Consider the following 15,484-nt stretch of genomic DNA (forward strand, 5'->3'; position numbering starts at 1 on the left):
GGCTGGATCTCTGAGAAGCAATAAACCCTCCTGTTCTACTGGCTGGAGGAGTCACATCTGGCTCCGGACGGGGGTGCTGGGTCGGAGGGTCCCCTGTGTGCAATTACAGGTGGGGCCCTGGGGGGCACAGGTAGCGCTGGAGTGTGTGAGGGGAGGAGGGGGGATGGGTTATAACCTCTCCCCTGTGTAAGGGGGGCTGGGGTGCACAGGGAGCACTGGGGTGTGTGAGGGGAGGTGGGGGATGGGTTATAACCTTCCCCTGTGTAAGGGGGGGCTGGGCGGCACAGGGAGCACTGGGGTGTCTGAGGGGAGGTGGGGGGATGGGTTATCACCTCTCCCCTGTGTGAGGGGGGCTGGGGGGCACAGGGAACACTGGGGTGTGTGAGGGTAGGTGGGGGGATGGGTTATAACCTCTCCCCTGTGTAAGGGGGGCTGGGGGGCACAGGGAGCACTGGGGTGTCTGAGGGGAGGTGGGGGATGGGTTATAACCTTCCCCTGTGTAAGGAGGCTGGGGGGCACAGGGAGCACTGGGGTGTCTGAAGGGAGGTGGGGGATGGGCTATAACCTCTCCCCTGTGTGAGGGGGGGCTGGGGGGCACAGGGGTGTCTGAGGGGAGGTGGGGGATGGCTGGAGGGTAAAGGCAAGAGGCCATGCCCAGGTAACCATGTGTGATGGAGAAGGGATTGCGTTCGCTCTGTTCACTTGGTTATGTGGCAGGTGATTCCTACTGTCCTGAGCTGCTCTGTTGTAACTCTGTGTGCGCCTCAGTTGCACTGGAACCCGGCGGGGGATGGCCATGGTGGGTGCAGCTCTCACTGAGGGGAGGCTGCCCTAGGTTAGCCTGACCACAGTAATAACTCGGGCTGTCCTGTATCCTGAGCCTGGGTGGGGGAGTCCCCAGGTGACACCTTGTGCAGAATCTGAACAAAGGAGAGGGCAGGACTGCCTGCAGGGCTAGAACCAGTTGCTGGGGGGTATGAGTTAGTTTTTCGGCTGCCTGAGGTAGAAGGGAGCTGTCATGAATAGGAGCTGCAAAGGAGTCTGACTTACCTGGAGGGTGAGGAAAGCATTAAGCAACTTTGGAGATGTACCTGAGGGAGGGGGCTTTGGGCATTCAGCCAATGAAGTGCAGAAAAGGAATTTCAAACTATCCCCCTCCCCCCCTTTGTTTTTGGGTCAGCAAAGTAGCAGGAGAGATGGACTCTCCCCGGAACAGACTCCTTGAATTCACTGAAATGTGTAAATGTGAAAAGTTTAGATAGTCCATCAGGTTTTATTGTTTGCCTTGTTTGGGGGTTTGGAAATCATGTCTCAGCTGGTTAATTGTTTTTCTCATTTGTAACTAAGGATTACAGCCCAGGGATTCTCCCTGAGTCTATTTCAATCCATGGCTTTTAACACCCAGTCATTTACTATGCTTGCAACAGTAGTTTTGTTTTAATAATAAAAGGCTACATCTGCAATGGCAGCTTCTTGCGCAAGAACTCTTTTGTGGAAGAGTTCTTGTGCAAAAACTCTTCCACAAGAGAACATCTACCCTGCCATGTGCTTTTGCTCAAGAGCATCCATGGCAGGGTGAATGCTCTCTTGCACAAGAAAGCTCTGATGGCCATTTTAGCCATAGGGGTTTCTTGAGCAAGAAATTCATGTTTCCTGTCTACACTGGCCTCTTTTGGAAGAGCTCTTGCACAAGAGGGCTTACTCACCTTTGCACAAGAGGGCTTATTCACACAAGATGGAGTTCACCTTTCCAGGAGCGGGAAGGCCTTGTTTGGACACAGACTGGCTAACCTTGTGAGGAGGGCTTTAAACTAGGTTTGTCGGGGGCAGGTGAGCAAAGCCCACAGGTAAGTGCTGAATGTGCGGGACTGGGAGATGGGGTGGAAATGGGGGGGACTACGGCCTATAATGGCAAGGAGAAAGGAGGGTCAGGGCACAACAGGGAGGCAAGATCAAATCAGTATCTTAGATGCCTATATACAAATGCGAGAAGTATGGGTAATAAGCAGGAAGAACTGGAATTGCTAACCAATAAATACAACTATGATATCACTGGTATTACAGAAACCTGGTGGGATGGGACGCATGATTGGAATGTTGGTATGGAAGGGTACGGCTTGCTCAGGAAGGACAGACAGGGAAAAAAGGGAGGAGGGGTTGCCTTGTATATTAAAAATGTACACACTTGGACTGAAGTGGAGATGAACGTAGGAGATAGCTGTGTAGAGAGTCTCTGGGTTAAGCTAAAAGGGGTAAAAAACGAGGGTGATGTCATGCTAGGAAGAGGTGGATGAGGCCTTTTTTAAACAATTAACAAAACTATCCAAAGCCCAAGATTTGGTGGTGATGGGGGACTTCAACTATCCAGACATATGTTGGGAAACTAACACAGCGAGGCACAGGCTATCCAATAAGTTTCTGGACTGCATTGGAGACAACTTTCTGTTTCAGAAGGTTGAAAAAGCTACCAGAGGAGAAGCTGTTCTGGATTTGGTTTTAACAAATAGGGAGGAACTAGTTGAGAACTTGAAAGTGGAAGACAGTATAGGGGACAGTGATCACGAAATTATAGAGTTCATGATCTTAAGGAAAGGTAGAAGGGAGACCAGCACAATTGAGGTAATGGATTTCAGGAAGGCAGATTTTGATAAGCTCAGAGAACTTGTAGGTAAGGTCCCATGGGAAGCAAGACTGAAGGGAAAAACAACTGAGGAGAGTTGGAAGTATTTCAAAGGGACGTTGTTAAGGGCCCAAAAGCAAACAATTCCGCTGTGTAGGAAAGATAGAAAATATGGCAAAAGACCAGCTTGGCTTAACAAGGAAATCTTGCATGATCTCAAAATAAAAAAGGAGTCATATAAAAAATGGAAACTAGGACAACTAACAAAGGATGAATATAGGCAAGCAACACGGGAATGTAGGGGCAAGATTAGAAAGGCAAAGGCACAAAATGAGATCAAACTAGCTACAGGCATAAAGGAAAACAAGAAGACCTTTTATAAATACATTAAAAGCAAGAGGAAGACCAAGGACAGGGTAGGCCCACTGCTTTGTGAGGAGGGAGAAGCAGTAACAGGGAACTTGGAAATGGCAGAGATGCTCAATGACTTCTTTGTTTCGGTCTTCACCGAGAAGTCTGGAGGTGTGCCTAACGTAGTGAATACAAGCAGAGAGAGGGTAAGTTTAGAAGATAGGATACACAAAGAACAAGTTAAAAATCACTTAGGAAAGTTAGATGTCAGCAAGTCACCAGGTCCTGATGAAATGCATCCCAGGATACTCAAGGAGCTGATAGAGGAGGTATCTGAGCCTTTAGCTATGATCTTTGAAAAATCATGGCAGACAGGGGAGATTCCAGAAGACTGGAAAAGGGCAAATATTGTGCCCATCTATAAAAAGGGGAATAAGAACAACCCAGGAAACTACAGACCGGTCAGTTTAACATCTGTCCCAGGGAAGATAATGGAGCAGATAATTAAGGAAATCATATGCAAACACTTGGAAGGTAATAAAGTGATAGGGAATAGCCAGCATGGGTTTGTGAAGAACAAGTCATGCCAAACTAATCTGATAGCTTTCTTTGATAAGATAACGAGCCTTGTGGATAAGGGAGAAGCGGTGGATGTCATATACCTAGACTTTAGTAAGGCATTTGATACGGTCTCGCATGATATTCTTATTGATAAACTAGGCAAATATAACTTAGATAGGGCCACGATAAGGTGGGTGCATAATTGGCTGAATAACCGTAGTCAGAGAGTTGTTGCTAACGGTTCTAAATCCTGCTGGAAAGGGATAACAAGTGGAGTTCCTCAAGGGTCTGTTTTGGGACCCGTACTGTTCAATATCTTCATCAATGATGTAGATATTGGGATAGAGAGTACGCTTATTAAGTTTGCAGATGATACCAAACTGGGTGGGGTTGCGACTTCTTTGGAGGAGAGGGACATAATTCAAAATGACCTTAGCAAGTTAGAGAAATGGTCAGAGGTAAACAGGATGAGGTTTAATAAAGAGAAATGCAAAGTGCTCCACTTAGGAAGGAACAATCAGTTCCATACATACAAGATGGGAAGCGACTGTCTAGGAAGGAGCATGGCGGAAAGGGATCTAGGGGTCATAGTGGACCACAAGTTGAATATGAGTCAACAGTGTGATGCTGTTGCAAAAAAAGCAAATATGATTCTAGGTTGTATCAACAGGTGTGTTGTAAGCAAAACTCGTGAAGTCATTCTGCCGCTCTACTCTGCACTAGTTAGGCCTCAGCTGGAGTACTGTGTCCAGTTCTGGGCGCCACATTTCAAGAAAGATGTGGAGAAATTGGAAAGGGTACAGAGAAGAGCGACAAGAATGATTAAAGGTTTAGAGAACATGACCTATGAAGCCAGGCTTCATGAACTGGGCTTGTTTAGTTTGGAAAAAAGAAGATTAAGGGGGGACATGATAGCGGTTTTCAAATATCTAAAAGGGTGTCACAAGGAGGAAGGAGAAAATTTGTTCCTCTTGGTTTCTGAGGACAGGACAAGGAGTAATGGGCTTAAAGTGCAGCAGGGGAGGTTTAGATTGGACATTAGGAAAAAATTCCTAACTGTCAGGGTGGTCAAATATTGGAATAAATTGCCAAGGGAGGTGGTGGAATCTCCCTCTCTGGAGATATTTAAGAACAGGTTAGATAGACATCTGTCAGGGATGGTGTAGACGGAGCTTGGTCCTGCCTTGAGGGCGGGGGGCTGGACTCGATGACCTCTCGAGGTCCCTTCCAGTCCTATGAGTCTATGATTCTATGATTCCTTGGGGGAGAGGACTAACTCCTGGGGAAGAAGCCCTGTTTTACAATGCTAGACTGTACATTTCTTCGCGTAAGGACACTCGTGCAGTGTAGACATAGCCCAAGTGTTTTCTTCTTGCTTTGGTTAACCGGTATTGGTTGATTTTTGTATCCTTAAATCTACATACCTAAGTCAGTACATTCAGAGCCTCATTGTTCTGTGGGGATTATCTCGGTTTGTTTTCCCGGAGGTCGGGGCAGGGGGAGCGCTTTGCCTCAGGGACAGGGATCTCTTCCCTGGGAAAGGGTTTGTTTTCTATGTTTAGTTACAGATGGTGGTGACGCTGATCAGGCATCTTCTTTCTTTTTGGGTCCCAGGGAACCTGAGACCAGACAAGTTTGTCTCTGGGCGTTACAGAGACAGGTTCTTACAGAGTTTATTCTGCCAGCCGGCCCCCCATAGCTACACTGGAAGAGCCAGGTTGGGGAATTGAGCCATGACAAGAGCTTAGCTGGCTTGGGGGGGCTGGGAAGGGCCCACAGCCCTGGCTCTGAACCCCCCCCATTCCCAGCATGGGCTGCACTGGTTGTTCCTTGTTCCTGTAACAGAGACTGGGCTACGTTGTGTCCCTGTGAGCCAATAAACCTTCTCTTCTACCTGCCACCTGAGAGTCCCCTCCGGCTGCCCAGTGACTCCCCCACACTCTGTGACACCCTGTGAACACCAGATGCTCCAGTCCAAGTGCTGAGGCCTCCCTTGCCCCACCCCCTTTCTTGAAGCCCCGCCCCCTCAGGTCCAGAGGGAGTGGCCTGCTGCCGGTGCAGACCCTGTGCAGGGGCCTGACCAGGAGAGCTGAGTGGACACGCTCGGGGCCCTGGTCGATCAGATGGTCCAGGCACCCGCCCCTGGGCAGGGCGAGGGCTGATGGTGCCCGAGGGGGAGCAGGACTGGGCTGGCTCTAACTGCTCAGACGTGGCTCCCACCGGCAGGAACCAGAGACCTTCCCGTCCCGTCCTGCTGCAGGCTCAGCCCTGCACGTCTCCGGGGTGCCTGCAGCCGGGGAAGGGAGCCTGCCCCCACGGCTCCGCTCCAAGCCCCCTGCTGGTTGGGCAGACGGGGCCCTGGCTCTGCCCCCAGGCCCGGTGAGACCAGCCCCACAGCTCACAGACTGCAGCCCCAGGGGGGCATTCCCCCCCAGCAGCCCCAGGCACAGCCCCTCCTGCCTCACTCCCTGGGGCCTGCCTCTGCACCCCCCGCCTCGCGGAGACCAGGCAGCCAGCGCAGGGGCGAGGCCGGGCCGGAGGGGCCCCTGCAGGGGACAAGCAGTGCCGTGGCGGGAGCCCCAGCCAGGCACAGGGTGCCCAGCTCCCATGGGGCGGGCCCTGGTGGGCAGCACCAGGTCTCCGGGACAGACCCCGGCCCTTGTGGCAGAGCAGGGCCGAGCGCCGCTGCAGGCAGTCGGCTGGGGCTCCCGCTGCCTCCAAGGGGGCGTCTCCGGGGGGCTCTTTCCTCCGGCAGCCCAGCCCCCGACAGGTCTCTGCCCCACAGCAGGGCGCAGCCCAGGACCTCACACCACAGAGGCCACGCCCGAGACGGCCGGCACCTTCCTGTCCTCCGCCCAGGGCTGCAGGTTCTGCAGGGCGCACAGGGAGGAGTTGTGCGCGCACAGCGGGTCCGGGGGCAACGGCTGGCTCAGGCTCTTCTGGAAGGCCTCCTGCTGGAGGTGCAGCATCAGCCGGTTGGCCTGCTGCCTCTCGGCCTCGCGCTCCTCGGCCGTCTGCCGCCTGCCACAGGGGACACAGGCAGAGCCCGGTCACCGCCGCTGCCGCCCTGGGCCCGTCCCTCCGCCGCTCCCCCCCCCCGCTGCCGCCCTGGGCCCGTCCCTCCGCCGCTCCCCCCCCCGCTACTGCCCTGGGCCCGTCCCTCCGCCGCTCCCCCCCCCCGCTGCCACCCTGGGCCCGTCCCTCCCCCGCCCCCGCTGCCTGCGCCCCGCTGCCGCCCTGGGCCCGTCCCTCCGCCGCTCCCCACCCCCCGCTGCCGCCCTGGGCCCGTCCCTCCGCCGCTCCCCCCCCCCCACTGCCGCCCTGGGCCCGTCCCTCCGCCGCTCCCCACCCCCCGCTGCCGCCCTGGGCCCGTCCCTCCCTTCGCCCCCCCTGCCTGCGCCCCCCGCTGCCTCCCTGGGCCCATCCCTCCCCTCCCCCCTGCTGCCTGCGCCCCCCCCCGCTGCCTCCCTGGGCCCATCCCTCCCCCCCCCCGCTGCCTGTGCCCCGCTGCCGCCCTGGGCCCGTCCCTCCTCCCCCCCCCCACTGCCTGCGCCCCTCGCCGCCCTGGGCCCGTCCCTCCTCCCCCCCCCCACTGCCTGCACCCCACTGCCACCCTGGGCCCGTCCCTCTCCCCCTCCCCCCCGCTGCCTCCATGGGCCCATCCCTCCCCCCACCGCCTGCGTCCACCGCTGCCACCCTGGCCCCGTCCCTCCTCCCCCCCCCCCCGCTGCCTCCCTGGGCCCATCCCTCCCCCCCCCCGCTGCCTGTGCCCCGCTGCCGCCCTGGGCCCGTCCCTCCTTCCCCCCCCCCACTGCCTGCGCCCCCCGCCGCCCTGGGCCCGTCCCTCCTCCCCCCCCCACTGCCTGCACCCCACTGCCACCCTGGGCCCGTCCCTCTCCCCCTCCCCCCCGCTGCCTCCATGGGCCCATCCCTCCCCCCACCGCCTGCGTCCACCGCTGCCACCCTGGGCCCGTCCCTCCTGCCCCCCACGCTGCATGGGCCCCTCGCTGCTGCCCTGGGCCCGTCTCCTCCCCCCCCCCGCTGCCTGTGCCCCCGCTACCGCCCTGGGCCCGTCCCTTCTCCTCCCCTCCTCGCTGCCTGCGCCCCCCGCTGCCGCCCTGGGCCCGTCCCTCCCTTCCCCCCCTGCCTGCGCCCCCCGCTGCCGCCCTGGTCCCGTCCCTCCTTCCCCCCCCCCACGGTCTGCGCCCCACTGCCGCCCTGGTCCCTCCCTCCCACCTATGCTGCCTGCGCCCCCCGCTGCCGCCCTGGGCCCGTCCCTCCCTTCCCCCCCTGCCTGCGCCCCCCGCTGCCGCCCTGGTCCCGTCCCTCCTTCCCCCCCCCCACGGTCTGCGCCCCACTGCCGCCCTGGTCCCTCCCTCCCACCTATGCTGCCTGCGCCCTCCGTTGCTGCCCTGGACCCATTCCCCCGCCCCGCTGCCTGCGCACCCACTGCCACTCTGGCCTGGTCCTTTCCCCCCCCCTGCTGCCTGCGCCCCGCTGCCGGCCTGGGCCCATCCCCCCCCCTTCCCGGCAGCCTGTGCCGCCCCCTCCCACCGCTCCCACTCTGGCCTGTCCCCTCTCCCGCTGTCCTGCTGCCTGTGTCCCCTCCCCCCCAATTCCATCCTGGGCCAGTTCCTCCCCCCACCCTGGTGCCTGCATCCCTGCTCCCACCCTGGACCAGTCCCTCCCCTGCCACCTCCCAACCCTGCTCTGCCCTGGTCCCTTCCTCACCACCCAGCACCTCCTGCTCCCTCCATCCCCACCCTGCCCTGGCCGGTCCCTCTCTCCCACCACTCTGCCCCTCCCCATCCTGCCAGTGCAGCACAGCCTCTCCGAACAGGGGGCACTGTGGGGTCAGGGGAGGACTTCTGGCTGTGAGGCACTCCCAGAACCCAGCCCACCTCCCCCAGCAGGGGGCGCTCACTAGCTGCAGGGATGTGCTGGCCCTGGCTGGGCTGCAGGCGGCTTTACCTCCACTTGGTCCGGCGGTTCTGGAACCAGGTCTTCACCTGGGCATCCGTCATCTTGAGGGCCTTGGCCAGGGTGGCCCGCTCGGCCGAGGCCAGGTACTTCTGCCGGTGGAAGCGCTTCTCCAGCTCGCAGATCTGCAGGCGGCTGAAGGACGTGCGCGGCTTCTTGCGCTTGGGCGGGGTGCGGTTCTGGTAGGGGTGCCCGATGCGGCGCGTGGCTGTGAACGGGGACAGGGCGGCTGCAGGCAGAGAGCAGGGGTCAGGCAAGGGCCGGGCCACCCCGCTCACCAGACCGGCCCCTGGGCGCACGGGCAGCTGCAGGGCACGTGGATGGCAGAGGGAGCTGCTGGGGGCGGGTGGTGCGTACAAGCTGCTACCTTGTAAGACCGTGCTACCGGCAGCAGTTTCTGATGGGCAGGATGGTGAGGAACGGCTCCTGCAAGACACTGCACCGCATGTAGCACAGTCCCACAGGCAGCAGTTCCAGACAGCTCTGTCGAACCGCTCCCTGTCGCGGTCACCGAGTTGGAGGCCGGGCACATTGCTACCGAATGTCGCCCACTCCTACAGCAGGGAGCAGGTCCTGAGATGTCCACAGTGGCAGAGACTGCTCTGGTAAAACACTGAGGCTGTGTCTACACTCGTGGCTTCTTGCACAAGTAATATGCAAATGAGACTAAGCACGGACTATCGCCGAGGCTCATTTGCATACCTAATGAGCCACCATTTTTTTCAGAAGAGGCTCTTGCACAAGAAGGAGCGTCTACACTGCCCCTTCGTGCGCAAGAAAACCCCCCTTGCACAACGCCGTTCTTCCTGAAAAGTACTAGGCGTAACGGCGTTGTGCAAGGGGGGTTTTGTGCAAGAGCCTCTTCTGAAAAGAAATGGTGGCTCATTAGGTATGCAAATGAGGCTCGGCAATATTCCACACAGCCTCATTTGCATATTACTTGTGCAAGAAGCCGCGAGTGTAGACACAGCCTGACACCAGACCCAGCAAGTTCCTATAGACGGGGGAGGGGGCACTCCAAGGTTTTGGAAAGTGGTCAAGGGCTGCACTTTCCTGTGGAGGGGGTGCAGGGTCTAGGATGGAGGTTGGGTGCAGAAGGGTGCACGGAGTAAGGGACTGGGGTGCCAGAGGGGTGTGGGGTCTTAGAGGGTGTTTGGGTGAAGGAGGGGGTTGGCCTGGGAGAGGGGGGTGCAGACTGCAGAGGGTTTGGGTTGTGACCTGGGTCAGGGGATTGGGGTGCAGGGTCTGGGAGGGTGTTGGGGTGCAGGAGAGGGTTCTGGCCTGGGGAGAAGTACAGGAGGGGGTACAGGGCCTGCGATAGAGTTGTGATCTGGGCCGGGGGGGTGCAGAGGGTTTGGATGGTGACCTGGAGGAGGGAGTCGGGGTGCAGAAGGGGCAGGGCTGGCTCTGGCTGGGAGGCACTAACCTAACTCTCTCCTGGCCAGCCCCCCAAGGCAGGCTGGACTCCTTGCCTGCTGCAGCCCCAGGTCACGCAGGCTGGGACCCCCCCACATGGCTCAGCTCCAGGTGGGGGAAGAGGCTTGCATTGCCCCCATCCCCCAGGTCAAACTCTGAGCTCCTATTGGCTGGTTGTTTCTGGCCAATAGGAGCTGAGGATTGGGCTGGGAGCAGGGAAGTCACAGGAAGCCTCCCAACCGGGCTTTAAGCCTGTGGCAGCTGCGTGGTCCGCGGGTCGGATTGTGCCCAGCTCGGCCATAGCCTCAGGGACTGTCGGCGTGGGTCAGGCTTCTCCCCCAGAGCTCCAGCTGAGGCCTCATCAGCACGGAGCAGGGCGGAAGCGCGACTCGGCGTCCTGCGCACGGCGCTGCCCTTTGCTTTCCACGGGCGTTTCACACGGTCGCATGGAGCTCGTGTCACTCAGCACCTCGTAAGGGCCCTCTGGGCAGGGGCGCCTGGCGAGAGGGGACCCGGCGGGCGGGCGAGGCCAGGCGGATCCCTGCAGGAGCTGCTCATCGTGCCCTTCCAGCCTGACCCGAGCTAGCCCCCCTTCCACTCCGAAATGGCTCCACCCCCCAGGCCAGGACACGCCCCTCCTCCGCTAGCCCCGTGAAAAGCAGGAAGTGTGGGCAGGGCGCAGGGCAGGGGCTTCAGCACAGCTACTGAGCATGCGCAGTGACCAACCTCTCCCGCCCCCCAGCAGCACAGGGGGCAGCTCTGTACGAAGCACCCTGCCGCGGGCGGACTCCCAGGCTAGGCAGGGCTGGCCCGGCCCCAGGCATCCCACACGCGGCTCCGGGCCCCCCGACCGCATCCCCCAGCCTGGGTTCCCAGGGCCCAGCTGTCCCTCCCGCGAGGCTGGGGGAGGGGCTTTGAGAAGTGGGCGGGGCCTTGGGTACAACTAGTGCCCCGCTCGCGGCAGGGCTGGGGAGCCTGGACTCTAGGCCACGCCCACTGGCTTTGGGACACGCCCCCCACCCCGGGCCAGGGCCCTCGCGCCCCAGGACACAGGACTCCCGGAGCAGGCGGGAGCGGGTGGGCAGCGCCCGGGTCCCTGAGCGAGGCTGCAGCCGAGAGCGGCCCGGCCCACGGGCACCCCGGGAGCTCTGCGGAGCCCAGAGAGCCCCGCTGTCCAGGGGCGCAGCCCGCAGCCCCGGCTCCCCCACCCCACCACACACCCCGGCCTGCCCGCGCCGCGAGTGCCGGGCAGCGGCGCACGGACCCTGCCACGGATCGGGGAGCAGCGGGGACCCCCCCGCGCCCCAACCTTGCTCTCGGCCAGCGGCCGCGCGGAAACCGGAGCTGAACTGGGGGCGGGCACCGCGGAGCCCCCGCCCCCAGCTAGTGCTGGGCCCGGGTGCCTCAAGCGCAGAGGCCGCCACGGACCCTGCTGCTCTGCGCCCCTCTGGCGACCAGAGGCCCCGGCCCGGTGCTCGGGGCAGGGACAGGCGGAACGGCCGGGCAAAGCCAGACCCAGAGCCCAGGCGTCCCGGCGGGTCTCAGCCCGGTCCCCCCCAGCCCAGGCCGCTGCCGTCATACAACCCCAGAGCAGCCTCTGCGGGAGCCCCGAGGGGCGCCCCAGCTCTCCCCCTGCGCGCAAGGCAGGTGCGGAACAGGAGGGAAGCCGGGCAGGTGCTGCCGGATCCCCCCGCCGGCCCAAGCCAGCTTGGCCGGTCCAGCCCTTCCCCGGCCACGGCTCTTGTTCCAAGGCGGCCGCGGGGCGGGGACTGGCAGAAGGGGGCGCGGGCCCTGGCTGCGGGGGCTAGGAGCCCGGTGCCCCGATCACGCGCTGGCCCCGCATCCGGGCTGGTCCCACCCGCCTCGCTGCGCCGAGCCGGGAGCCTTTCCCGCGGCCTCGGGGCGGGCAGGGATCGGGCCCAGGCTCCCCCCCTCCTCCACACCAGCGGGCAGGCACCGCTAGGCAGCGGCGCTCCGGGTTGCTGAGGCCGCCTCTTTCCTGCCGCTCCGGGGATCACGGGGCCGGGATTGGGGCCGTGCTGCACCCAGCTCCTCTCCCTGCCCAGCAGGCCGGGCCCGGGGCGCAGGAACCAGTCACGGGAGCCGGTCCCGCGTCATCTCACCCTGAGCCGGACCGGGGTTGCTCCAGCACCGCCAAGCAGCGCCCACGGGCGCTGCGCGGAGCCGCAGCCGGGAGAGCCGGGCCAGGCAAGCGGAGCTGCCGAGTTCGGACCCGCCGCGCCCTGGCACAGTCCCAGCCGACATGGGCGGGCCAGGGACACCCGGGTGCCGGCGCAGCCGAAGCCCGCGGGCGCCGTCGGGCCGCCAGGAGCTGGCGGGGCGTCCAGGGTGCTTGCTCTGCCCGCGGGCACCTGCCGGCGCGTCCGCCGCGAGTCGGCGCAGGGTCCGGTCTCTGCAGCCAGCGGCCAGGATCGCCCAGTCCAGCGCCCGCAGCATCCGCCGTGTCACGGCCAAGAACTGGAGCGCTGCCTTGGGCTGAGCCAGACTCTCCGCGCGGGAGGCACCGTGCCGCGCGGCCGCCTCCAGCTACGGGACTCGGGGAGCGCGACCCGGCCCTCGAGGAGCGCTCGGCACACGGCCGGATCGGGTCCCGTTTCACCCCGCGACCGGCCGGGGAGCGGGCTCCGCCAGCGGCAGGGGCTCACCTGAAAGCCGGTCCTTGGCCAGGCGCCGGCTGCCGCTCTCCATCCAGGGGAAAGTGAGGCTGGCGAGGCCGGGGACCCCCGGCGGGTGGGGAGCGGCGGGCGCGCCCGGTGCGGGGGGCAGGGGTCTGTGCGCTGGCACCCGGATCACCCCTCCCGCTGGGCCCCCGGGCGCGGCCGCCGTGGCCAGGCTCATGCTCCGGCCGAGACCGTAGGAGCCCAGCGGGCAGGTGGGGCTGTAGGCGCCGCTGCAGCCAGCGCCGCAGAGCGCGTAGTCCGGCTCCCCCGCCGGCCGGGCCGGCCCCAGGCAGCCGCCCGGCTCCGGGCCGCTCAGGATCTGGTCGATGCCGAAGCTGATGGGCTCGTGGGGCGGGTGGGGCTGGCCCGGGCCCGCCTGCTCCAGCCCCGAGGGCTCCATGGGGAAGGTGGCGGCTCCCCGCGGCTCCTCCGCCCCCGCCAGCCCCGCGCTGGGACCGGCCCCATGCGCCGGGGCGCGCGCCACTAGGGCGCTGGGCTCCGCGCGCGGCTGCAGGGAGCCGGAGAGCGCCTGGGCCCCCGGGGCAGCGCGCGCTCTTCTGCCCCGCTCCATCGGCAGGGGCCAAAAGCCCGCGCGCCTGCTCGCTGATTGGCGGGCCCGGCAGTGATTGACGGGCCCCACCCAAAGGGGGCGTGGCCGAGAGCGCGGCGGGGACTCGCCCCTTTTTTCTATGCCAAACGAATGGGGGGGAGGGGGCGGGGTCCAAGCACTGGCCGAGCCCGCAGGAGCATAAGAAACTAAGGGTATGTCTACACTAGAAAGTTAGTTCGAACTAACTTTCCTATGCGCTACACTAGCGCTCCGCTAGTTCGAATTTGAATCGAACTAGCGGAGCGCTTAGTTCGAACTAGGTAAACCTCATTTTACGAGGACTAACGCCTAGTTCGAACTAGCTAGTTCGAACTAAGGGCTGTGTAGCCCTTTAGTTCGAACTAGTGGGAGGCTAGCCCTCCCCAGGTTTCCCTGGTGGCCACTCTGGCCAACACCAGGGAAACTCTATGCCCCCCTCCCGGCCCCGGACCCCTTAAAGGGGCACGGGCTGGCTACGGTGCCCGTGCCAGGTGCAAGCCTGCCAGCACCCAGCTAGCAGACCCTGCACCTGGCACGGCACAGAGCCACCCACCCGATGCCCCCCAGCCCACCCCCTCTTGCCGGGACCAGGCTGGCGGCTCCCGGGAGCTTGCCCTGGACCGCAAGAGGCGGGCACCTTCCTGGGCTAGTGCGGACATCGTGGACCTCGTCCACGATCTCCGCACTAGGCACAGGAAAGTGGCCGTCTAGGGCAGGAGAGCTGCCAGCCTGGCCACCCAGGACCAGGTGTGCATGAAAATCAAGGGGGTCCACTGAGACCCCCGACACTGAGCCCTGAGCTTACAATGGCCGTCCTGGGTCAGACCAAAGGTCCATCTAGCCCAGTAGCCTGTCTGCCCACAGGGCCAGCGCCGGGTGCCCCGAGGGGTCAGACCGAAGGGCCATCCAGCCCAGTGTCCTGTCTGCCCACAGGGCCAGCGCCGGGTGCCCCGAGGGGTCAGACCGAAGGGCCATCCAGCCCAGTGTCCTGTCTGCCCACAGGGCCAGCGCCGGGTGCCCCGAGGGGTCAGACCGAAGGGCCATCCAGCCCAGTGTCCTGTCTGCCCACAGGGCCAGCGCCGGGTGCCCCGGAGGGGTCAGACCGAAGGGCCATCCAGCCCAGTGTCCTGTCTGCCCACAGGGCCAGCGCCGGGTGCCCCGGAGGGGTCAGACCGAAGGGCCATCCAGCCCAGTGTCCTGTCTGCCCACAGGGCCAGTGCCGGGTGCCCCGAGGGGTCAGACCGAAGGGCCATCCAGCCAGTGTCCAGTCTGCCCACAGGGCCAGCGCCGGGTGCCCCGAGGGGTCAGACCGAAGGGCCATCCAGCCCAGTGTCCTGTCTGCCCACAGGGCCAGCGCCGGGTGCCCCGAGGGGTCAAACCGAAGGGCCATCCAGCCCAGTGTCCTGTCTGCCCACAGGGCCAGCGCCGGGTGCCCCGAGGGGTCAGACCGAAGGGCCATCCAGCCCAGTGTCCTGTCTGCCCACAGGGCCAGCGCCGGGTGCCCCGAGGGGTCAGACCGAAGGGCCATCCAGCCCAGTGTCCTGTCTGCCCACAGGGCCAGCGCCGGGTGCCCCGGAGGGGTCAGACCGAAGGGCCATCCAGCCCAGTGTCCTGTCTGCCCACAGGGCCAGCGCCGGGTGCCCCGAGGGGTCAGACCGAAGGGCCATCCAGCCCAGTGTCCTGTCTGCCCACAGGGCCAGCGCCGGGTGCCCCGAGGGGTCAGACCGAAGGGCCATCCAGCCAGTGTCCTGTCTGCCCACAGGGCCAGCGCCGGGTGTCCCGAGGGGTCAGACCGAAGGGCCATCCAGCCAGTGTCCTGTCTGCCCACAGGGCCAGCGCCGGGTGCCCCGAGGGGTCAGACCGAAGGGCCATCCAGCCAGTGTCCCTGTCTGCCCACAGGGCCAGCGCCGGGTGCCCGAGGGGTCAGGACCGAAGGGCCATCCAGCCCAGTGTCCTGTCTGCCCACAGGGCCAGCGCCGGGTGCCCGAGGGGTCAGACCGAAGGGCCATCCAGCCCAGTGTCCTGTCTGCCCACAGGGCCAGCGCCGGGTGCCCCGAGGGGTCAGACCGAAGGGCCATCCAGCCCAGTGTCCTGTCTGCCCACAGGGCCAGCGCCGGGTGCCCCGAGGGGTCAGACCGAAGGGCCATCCAGCCAGTGTCCTGTCTGCCCACAGGGCCAGCGCCGGGTGCCCCCAGGGGTCAGACCGAAGGGCCATCCAGCCCAGTGTCCTGTCTGCCCACAGGGCCAGCGCCGGGTGTCCCCGAGGGGTCAGACCGAAGGGCCATC

The 15,484-nt window shown here is 63.3% G+C and overlaps 1 protein-coding gene across 1 annotated transcript; it reads right to left on the minus strand.

Moving 5' to 3' along the window:
- Positions 1 to 6,188: 6,188 nt before the first annotated feature.
- Positions 6,189 to 13,009, minus strand: TLX2 (T cell leukemia homeobox 2). The gene is made up of 3 exons (XM_075918332.1): positions 12,595 to 13,009; positions 8,504 to 8,741; positions 6,189 to 6,553 (listed from the first exon to the last, which is right to left on the minus strand). The coding sequence occupies exons 1-3, from the start codon at positions 13,007 to 13,009 to the stop codon at positions 6,337 to 6,339; spliced, it is 870 nt and encodes a 289-aa protein (XP_075774447.1). The 3' UTR covers positions 6,189 to 6,336.
- Between the last annotated feature and the right edge of the window lie 2,475 nt (positions 13,010 to 15,484).

Source organism: Pelodiscus sinensis, unplaced genomic scaffold (genome assembly GCF_049634645.1).
Source record: "Pelodiscus sinensis isolate JC-2024 unplaced genomic scaffold, ASM4963464v1 ctg174, whole genome shotgun sequence".
NCBI classification, from domain to species: domain Eukaryota; kingdom Metazoa; phylum Chordata; order Testudines; family Trionychidae; genus Pelodiscus; species Pelodiscus sinensis.

Excerpts from the sequence above, each read along its gene's own strand:
- TLX2 (XM_075918332.1), bottom strand. The coding sequence starts at position 13,009 with ATGGAGCCCTCGGGGCTGGAGCAGGCGGGCCCGGGCCAGCCCCACCCG. Across the intron at positions 8,742-12,594 it reads GGCCAAGGACCGGCTTTCAG|CCGCCCTGTCCCCGTTCACA; the intron begins GTGAGCCCCTGC and ends CTCTGCCTGCAG. Across the intron at positions 6,554-8,503 it reads AACCGCCGGACCAAGTGGAG|GCGGCAGACGGCCGAGGAGC; the intron begins GTAAAGCCGCCT and ends CCCCTGTGGCAG.